Source organism: Chinchilla lanigera, unplaced genomic scaffold (genome assembly GCF_000276665.1).
Source record: "Chinchilla lanigera isolate Chin_1 unplaced genomic scaffold, ChiLan1.0 scaffold00092, whole genome shotgun sequence".
Lineage (NCBI taxonomy): Eukaryota > Metazoa > Chordata > Mammalia > Rodentia > Chinchillidae > Chinchilla > Chinchilla lanigera.
In genome coordinates, this window is record NW_004955493.1 from 7,450,114 (window position 1) to 7,459,508 (window position 9,395).

The window sequence follows — 9,395 nt, forward strand, 5'->3', positions numbered from 1 at the left end:
AATGTGGTGATGGATGAGACAAGTACTTCATAAAGCATCGAACGCGATACAAGGGAAGATTTGAAGTAATGCTTCCCTTTACTTCCCTTCCGCCAACCTCACACCCCACACACACGTCCTCTGATTCAGGAAACGAAAGTCCTACAGACCATGGCTTGCCAACCCAGCGGGTGCTCAGCTCCCCCAAACTGTGGTTTTATGAAATTTAGGTCAAGCTGCCAAACCTGTGAATTTTTTAAGAAGCCAAAACCCTGGATTTGTGTTTAGTACCTAAATGTTAAATGTTTATTTTGTTTTTTAAGACAGGCTGGCCTCAGGGCCGGGGATGTAGCTCAGCAGCACAAGCACCTGCCGGGCAAGTGCAAGGTCTTGAGTTCGATTCCTGGTACAAAAAAAAAAAAAAAAGGCTGGCCTCAAACTTGTGATTCTTCTACCTCAGTCTCCCAAATGCTAGCATCATAAGTATGCACCACCTCACCAGCCACTGATTTTTAAATCTTGACCATTAATTTTTAACATTTGAAAATGCTGCTTGCATCAAAGTAAGTAAAGTAATTTACCACTAATTTTCACTTCTGCATTAAAGAAACAATGGGGCCGGGGATGCAGGTCATTGGCACAATGCCTGCCCGGCCAGCAGGAGGTTGTGAGTTCAATTCCTGGTACCAAAAAAATAAATAAATAAAAATAAAAAAAAAGGGACAATGGGTCGAGGCTGGGGGTTTAGCTCAGCGGCACAGCGCCTGCCTGGCAAGCACAAGGTTATGAGTTCAATTCCTGGTACCAGAAGAAAAACAAAAACAAATAAACAGAAAAAAGAAACAATGGGTCTAAGCTAACTACTATGGCAGATGCCTATAATCCCTGGGCAACATGGTTGAAGACCTCATCTCAAAATAAATTACATATATATACGTGTATATATATATATTTTTTTGGTTTGAGGTGAGGTCTTACTATGTAGTCCAGGCTGGCCCCGAATTCATGGCAATCCATCTGCCTCAGCCTGCCAAGTGCTGGGATTACAAATGTGTGCCACCACAACCGGCTCTCGAAGTAAATTTTAGAAGGGCTGGGTGGCTGGGCCTGGTGGCACATGCTTGTAATCCCAGCACTCTGAGGCTGAGGCAGAAAGTTCACAAGTTCAAGTCCAGCCTGGGCAACTTAGCAAAATAGTGAGACCCATCTTAAAATAAAAATAAAATTAAGGGCTGGGGCTGTAGTTCAGTGTAAAAAGCCTGAGTTCACTCTCCAATACCTCCAAAAAGGGAGGGGCTGGGATGTAGCTCAGTGGTAACACTTTCTCAGCAAACCTAAGCCCTGGGTTTTATCCCAGCACCACAAAAAAAAAAAAAAAAAAGATACTGAGCCAACGAAGTTCTCCTCAACAAAGTCTAGTGGTTCTCACCTTGTAGCAGGGAGCCCATCTATAGCCTAGTTTAGAGCAGTAGGGAGCAAAGTATCAGCACATGGAGCTGGTGAGGGCCTAGGAGAACAGCCCTGGTCCCCAAGTCCCGCTCTTGCTAGACTCTGTGACCGTCGTCAAGGCTGCCACAGAGGCCCCTTCGAGCTCATCTGGGGGCCCCAGACAGTGTCTGGATCATCACCCTTGCCTGTCACTTCTGAGGTTGTCCCCCACACTCCTGGAAAATCTCTGGGTAGTAATGGAAGCCCACAGGTGGGTCTAGGTCCCCCGGGCCAGGGGCCAGGGACATAGGCAACCCGCTGCTTCCCCGGCCCCTGCAGCCCCCGACTCTCGGCCGATGGACCCACTGGTGCTTGGCCATGGCTGACTTCTGGCTGAAACACCTGCCGCACTGAGGACAGGGGTAGGGGCGCTCGCCGCTGTGGGTACGCCTGTGGACTACCATTTCTGAGCTCTGCCGGAAGCAGCGCCCGCAGTCCGGGCACGGGTAGGGTTTCTCGCCTGTGTGGGTACGGACGTGGCGCCGCAGGTCTGAGGAATGGGCGAAGGCGCGGCCACAGTCTGCACAGGGGAAAGGGGTCTTGCCACTGTGCACCCGCTGGTGCTGGTGCAGGGCGGAGCTCTGGCGGAAGCAGCGGCCACAGTCAGCACAGCAGTAGGGTTTCTCGCCCGTGTGGACCCGAAGGTGGGTGGTGAGAGCCGAGCGCTGCGTGAAAGCCCGACCGCAATCCGGGCAGCGGTGGGGCCGTTCCCCTCGGTGGATGGCCCGATGCTTGCTCAGAGACGAGGCCCGGCCCAAGCCCTTGCCGCAGTCAGGGCACTGGAAAGGCTTCTCGCCTGTGTGCGTGTAGAGATGCTCCACCAGCGTGGAGCGCCAGGCAAAGCTCTTTCCACACACATAGCAGCCGTGACGCTGGTCTGCTCTCGGGACAGAAGGGTGCGCTCGGAGCGGAGGGCGCCCCCGGTGATGTGCCTTGGAGGGCCGCTGCAAGCTGTAGAGAAGGCCAGCAGAGGAGGACTGGGGGACCTTCAGTCCAGGGGGCCGAGAGTCCGTAGGAAATATCTTCTCCAGTGCTTCAGCCACTTCCCTTTCTTTTTTCTCCTCCTCGTTTCTAGAATCTGCTGGGAGATAAGGGGAGAGAGCTCACACACCGGTTCATCCTGGTGCTTGAATCCCAAACTCTGACATGGTGAAGGCAGGCCTCAGATACAACCCCCTTCTAGACCCATGGGTGCCCCTAGAATTTAGTGCAGTACAGGCAGCGGAGCTTGGAGGGATACTTTTTGTCAGGTGCAGAGACAGAAAGGAGGGAACAATATATTAGGCCTCAGGCACCCAAGAGAGCAAGAAAGGTGACAACATCTGAGCTGCATCACGAAAAATGAGTGGACACCTAAGGACGTTCCAGGCATGCTCCCAACAGGCACGGCAAGTCCTGGGAGGCCTGGCACTTTGCAAAGGGTGACAGAATGAACTGAAGGAAGCCGGGCGTGGTGGCGCACCCCTGTAATCCCAGCACTTGGGAGGCTGAAGCAGGAAGATCATTGCGAGTTCGAGGCCAGCCTGAGCTACAAAGTAAGTTCAAAACCAGTCTGAACTGCATAGCGAGACGCTGTCTCAAACACACACATGCACACACGGACACACACACACAGACACACACACACACACAAAGAACGCAGGAGAGGGTAAACTACAACACAGGAAGTGGCACAGGAGCCAGTGATGTTGGAGCACACTGGTGGCCAACTAGGGGTGGGAAACTCAGAAGATTGCTGGGTCAGGTAGTCCTAGCACAGCCTGACACAATTACACCCCCTTTGTAGACTGAACCCACAGGCCAGACTTAATGGCCTTGGCCAGGAAAGCAAGTTAGGGAAGCAGGTAGGTGGAGTTGGCAGAGGGCACCACGATATGCCAGGCACAGACAAAGCCCCACGGGCCCGAATACCCAGTAATTTCACCTGTGTCTGCTTCTGCTGGCCACTCGGCCACCACCTCTGGATCCCGGGCATCTGGATCCCACAGTTCGGCCTCTCCCTCCACCCAGGAGATCAGCGCTGGCTTGGTGCCTCCGCCTCCTGGGGGAGAAGGCAAACCCCACGATGCGAGGAGGCCGCCCCACACGGTCCCCCCCTCCACGTGCGGGACCCAGAGCGGCCAGGGGGTGTGGGCCGGGCGGGTGGGCAGGGCTCTCACCGAGCGCGCTCAGGAGGCCGTAGGTCTCGAGCATCACGTCCCGGTACAGGGCTCTCTGCGCGGGGCACAGACACTTCCACTCCTCCGAGGAGAAGTACACGGCCACGTCCGCGAAGGTTACAGCCCAGGGCTCCCGGCACTTGGCCCCTGCCTGGTTCGGGGCCCGCGCCGGGAGCGGAGCCAAAGGCGGCGCCATGGGAACCACCGGCGCCGGCGACAGGACAGCCGCCTCTCCTATCGGGTCTGGTCACCCGCGGCGCCCCGCGCTCACGATCGCCCCCACCCCGGGCCCAGGGGTTGGAGGGCGGGCATCACAGATACAAGAGGGCAGACTGGCCTCTCGAGGGCCCACTGGAGTGGATCACAACTGAGACAGGAGGGCAGAGGGTACATAATCAGAACTTAGGAAAAATGGCGGCAACGCGGCCTCTCGAACTCTCCTTCCACGCAGTCGTGCCCATTGTGACGCCAGCCCTGGTTCGCCGGGTCGCTGCGCCTTCCCGCCCTTGTCCAAAATGGCCGGGACAGCTACACATGCCAGTCTGAGGTGCCGTGGCGACGCACCGGCTGTCGGAGGGGGCGGGGACTTCTCTGCTTGCTCAAGGTGAAGCTACTTTTCAGCCCCACCCAGCTGGAGGCGGGCGGGAGCAGCTCGGGAGGTGTACGAGGCTGGAGCCGACCGCTAAGCTTCGGTGATTCTTGATTCGGCCGTTAGTTTGCGTCTCTGGGCCGATGAAAGGCCAGCTCCGGTGCATTGCTCGTGTTCTCAAAAGTCAGGTAACAGCAACCATTTCCTAGTGTTGAGGGTTTTTGTTTGTTTGTTTGTTTGTTTTTTGGTTTTTTTTTTTCCGGTACCAGGAATCGAACTCAAGACCTCGCGCTTGCCAGGCAGGCGCTGTGCCGCTGAGCTAAATCCCTAACCCCCTGTTTTTTGTTTTTTGTTTTCCGGTACCGGGAATCGAACTCACCACCTTGCGCTTGCCAGGCAGGTGCTGTGCCGCTGAGCTAAATCCCCAGCCCCCTCCCCTTTTTTTGGTTTTTTTTTTTTTTTTTTAATGGAGTATATAAACCCTTTCTGAAGCCGGGCGTGGTAGCGTACACCTGTAATCCCAGCGCTTGGAAGGCTGAGGCAGGAGGATCTTTGCGAGTTCGAGACCATCCTGGGCTACAAAGTGAGCTCAAGGCCAGCCTGAACTGCATAGCCAGACCCTGTCCCAAAAGACAAAAAGAAGAAAAACTTTTCTGTTGGAAGTCTGTTGAAGACTGAAATGCGGGGTGGGTGGGGCAGACTAGGTTAGGGTCTGAGAGAGAACAAAAGGACTCATCTACAAGATTACCTTCTCTCATGGGAGGCCATAAGAGAACATTAAAAAATTTCCTTTCATTTTGTCACCTCTCGGTGCCCACGGCTTATCCACTGGCCTGGAAGTGCACCAGGTAGGGCTGGAAGCTCTCTAGGGGAGGCGCTCCTTCCTGAAAAGAAGGCCTAAATTCACATCGCTGGGGATGAGCCCCTGAAGCCCGTGAGTCCGCCCATGAGCCTTTCGTGGAAGCACTGGCCACTCGGGAGGGGTGTAGGAGCCCTTACTTGGCTGCATTGAGGTAGGTATTCGGTGTGGCAGAAGCAAGTGTGGCCGCCAGAGGGTCACTCCCTGGAGTACACTGGGTCAGGCTCACGTTCTGGCAAAATGTACTTGGGACAGGACTGAGGATGCCGGGTGAGGAGCGGGCATTGAGATGAGGCATGAACAGGGCTTGGAGAAGGCCCTGGCGACAGGAAGCCTTGGCTAGAGTTCGAGATCGGGTCATCGCCTCTGACCCCAGGGACGCGTGATCATCCTCAGACTCCTGTTAGCCCCTTCCAAAGTACTATTTTTCTAATGAGTGCTAAGAAACAGCAGACTCACAGTTTACAGGTCTCTTCCCCCAGGACTACTCTGTCCCCGAGGTGACAGTATCCCCACAACAGAAGCGTTCGGAGGAAGCATCCAGACCCTAACTCCTGGGAGCCACCCCATCACTAGGACACGCTAGCCAATCAAGTAGCTTACAAGGCCCGGCGGTCCCCACACACCTCAGAACCAAGGAACACCTGCTAGAGGGCCCAGCGACTTGGGAGACAGAAGAGTGAACCATCTCCATCCTAAACCTGAATTCACACGCTGCCACTCCCCTAGAGCTTGGGTGATTCATAAGGTGTGGCCTGATTGTGGTACCAAAGACAAATGAGAAAGAGATCTGTCTTGGTTTGGGGCTTATTTTGCAAGGGGAACAATATAATACAGGACACATCTTTTATATTATTTATGATAATTATTATATCATTATTTATAATAATCACCCAAAGAACAATATATAAAAGAGTACAGGAAATCTGTCCACACACAGACCAAGGAATCCAGCTGAGGGTCTGGATCCCATGGAAATGTCCTGCATGAGTCCAGCTGAAGACCTAGAGCCCATAACAGTGCCTCCCACGAGTCCACCTGGAGGCCCAGAGCCCATAACAACATCTCATGCAGGCCTGTCTCACAGATCTGCACCAGGAAGGCCCAAAGGTCAGTGGTGGAATCTAGCAAGTCTGTGCCAGTGGGATGAAGGACCTGTGCTAGCAGGCCGAGGGATCTGCACTGGAGCCAGGAAGCGATGCTCAGAGTGAGGACCAGAGCTCCCCCAAAGTGAACCGAAGCCATTCTCAGTGCCAACAAGATCCCGAGCTCCTTGGAGGATGAAAACAGCCGAGTTCATCAGGAAAGCCAGCATGATGAGCTCCTCCAGCAGAACCAACAGCTCCTTACAGCTTCTACCAGCTCCTGACAGCCTTTGTCCGCTCCCAACAGCCTCCTTCTCCTTCTCCAGTTCTGCCTCTTACGCTGGTGGCAACAGTCCCCAGGTGGGCCTCCCACACCCAGCACCACACTTACTCCGTTCAGCTGGGGGTTATAAGTTGACCACCAGTTGTCAATCTACTACAAAGTCAAAACCCCAGAATGCAATGAGCTTCATAAATTCAGGTCATCAAAAATTAGTCACAGCAAGCCAGGCATGGTGGCGCATGCCTGTAATCCCAGCACTCGGGAGGCTGAGGCAGGAGGATAGTTGTGAGTTCAAGACCAGCCTGAACTACATAGTGAGATCCTGTCTCAAAAAGACAAAAAAAAAAAAAAATTAGTAACAGCAGCAGCAGCAAAGAACACACAGATGGTGTTTCTTGCTCAACAGAACATCTCTTGCCTGTCCAGCCGGAACTAGCACACTGCCCCCACTTCATGTCTCACCTCTGGCTTTCTCAGACTTCCTGCGGATGCTAAGCACCTGGACCCCACAGCTGGGACTCTACCTCACCAAGGAGATGAGGGCTGATTGGGGGACTGGGAAGCCTGGGGGGAAAACACTCATCACTAAAAGAATATATTCTGACCACCTGTGTGCTCATTTAATGAAACTGTTTCAGGCAATGCTTGTGTGCCAGGCTTTGTTTAGATGTTCTGAATATTGGAGACATTGTTTGTTTGTTTTGCATTTTTTTGAGATAGGGTCTCTATGTAATCCAGGCTGGCCTTGAAGTTGAGGCAGTTGTCCTGCCTCAGCCTCCCAAGTGCAAGTGCAGGGATTACAGGCATGTGCCACCACCCCGGGCCTTGAAGATACTGTTTTGTTTTGTTTTTTTTAAGATATTGTTGAACCAAGTGTCTGGTCTAAATTTACATTAAACTGCAGGCGTGTAATCCCAACACTTGAGAGGCTGAGGCAAGAGGATCACCACGAGTTTCAGGCCAGCCTGGGCTACATAATGAATTCAAGGCCACCCTGGAAAAAAAATATTTTCATTAAACTGGGAGAAGAGATCCACCAGGTATGAATTCCACTGGCATTGACACAGGTTTTTGGAAGAACTTCTGGGCAGATCGTGCAGAGTTATAAAGAGACCAAAGCCACAGTTATGAGGCTTCTAGCATGGGGCAGAATTCCCGGAGGATTTTCTTTTTGTTTGTTTTGTCTTTTTGAGACAGGGTCACGCTATGCAGTTCAGGCTGGCCTTGAGCTCACTTTGTAGCCCAGGCTGGCCTCGAACTCGCAACAATCCTCCTGCCTCAGCCTCGCGGGTGCTGGGATTACAGGCGTGTGCCACCACGCCCAGCAGGAGGATTTTCTTGCAGGTCGTCTTTGAGAGCATTGAAGGATGGGTTAAATGTCCAAGTGTAGCTTAAGTGGAATCACACATCTAGAAGGAGAGACCTTTTTAATTCGAAGGGATGTTAGCATGCCATGCATCATTAAGACCACTGTGTGACTGTTATCCCAGCACTTAGGAGGCTGAGGCAGGAGGAATGCAGCTAGTTTGAGGCAAGCCTGGGCTACATACTGTAGTGAGAGCTCAAGGCAAGCCTGAACTACATAGTAAGACCCTGTCTCAAAAAATAAAATAAAAATTTACATCTTAAAACCATTGTGCTAGCCGGACGTGGTGGCGCACGCCCGTAATCCCAGCACTTAGGAGGCTGAGGCAGGAGGATTGTTGCAAATTCGAAACCAGCCTGGGCTACAAAGTGAGCTCAAGGCCAGCCTGAACTGCATAATGAGACCCTGTCTCAAAAAGACCAAAAAACCCACAAACGAACAAAAAAGACCATTGTGCTATACACCTGGGAAGTCACTGGAGTTTGGCAGGAGAGGTCGTTAGGCATTCCACTGAGGCTCATCCGGAGATCCTGGGAAGCGAAGTTTGCACGGGCCAGGTGTGGAGGCGAATCAGGCACTGGGTCTTGCCCACCCGACCCATCTCCCTTTTCAGAGATCGGGTTCGGACGACCTGAGGACCGTGCTGAAGACCCGTAGACCCGTGTAGCTGGTGCAGGCCCACGACCACGTCCGCGCACAGCCTTTTACCTCGATCTTATGTCTGACCTGTCTTTCTGAGCATCCGCCTGTGAAGCCACCAGTTACCCCGTTTGAAGAGAGGAAGCTAAAGAAACCAGGGCGGGCGGAGCTCTGGGGACTCCGCCTAGGCTCCGTCACCGGAAGGAGCTTCGGTTAGGGCTGCTCTAGGACAGCGAGAAAAGCGGGCGAACTCGGTGGTTCCAAGGCGGGAAAATGAAGGCGCCCTCAGAAAATATGGCGGCACTTTAGCTGCTTTCATATAAGAAAAGGGGATTTACAGCTTGAATGTCGAATCTGGTGTTGGTGCCCTGGTTTGTCCCACACACACTTTTTTTTGTTTGGCATCGGAAATCGAACTCAGGACCTTGCGCTTGCCAGGCAGGCGCTTGTGCCGCTGAGCTATATCCCCGGCCCCTGATGATACCCCGGGTCCCGCCCCTTTTTAAAGTGATATTTTCTGTTGCTGGTCCTGAAGGGGCCTTGGCAGCGCTTCTTGCCTGTAGTTAAGATGGTGCCGTGGCTTTGCTTTCTGAGTTCAGGTCCGGCAATGGCAAGGGGTTCCAGCTTTCCTTACCAGTACCCTGCGGTTTCCGCCGGAAGACCCTTTTTTTTGAGATGGGGGTGTCTCTATGCAGTCCAGGCCGGTCTTGTGCTCCTTTGAATCCCAGGCTGGCAAGGATCCTCCTGCCTCAGCGTCCCAAGTGCTGGTATGACAGCTGTGCTCCACCACACCCAACCAGACCTGCTTTTCTTTTTTCCTTTTGTATGGGTACCAGTAATTGAACTCAGGACCTTGCGCTTGCCAGACAGGCACTTGTACCGCTGAGCTATATCCCCGGCCCCTGATGATACAGGAAAATAAAAATTCCCAACCTGAACGATATCTGG

At 53.1% G+C, this 9,395-nt stretch overlaps 1 protein-coding gene across 2 annotated transcripts; it reads right to left on the bottom strand.

The window, feature by feature from the left end:
* Window positions 1-1,156: 1,156 nt before the first annotated feature.
* Znf764 (zinc finger protein 764) lies at window positions 1,157-4,224 on the bottom strand. Of its 2 annotated transcripts, none has more exons than XM_005405262.2 (3): window positions 3,627-4,224; window positions 3,392-3,508; window positions 1,157-2,548 (listed from the first exon to the last, which is right to left on the bottom strand). In XM_005405262.2, exons 1-3 carry the CDS (start codon window positions 3,820-3,822, stop codon window positions 1,617-1,619), a joined length of 1,245 nt encoding a protein of 414 aa, XP_005405319.1. In that variant the 5' UTR covers window positions 3,823-4,224; the 3' UTR covers window positions 1,157-1,616. The 2 variants fall into 2 exon arrangements, with proteins under 2 accessions (XP_005405319.1, XP_005405320.1); XM_005405263.2 differs by having other exon boundaries at window positions 1,157-2,545; window positions 3,627-4,223.
* Between the last annotated feature and the right edge of the window lie 5,171 nt (window positions 4,225-9,395).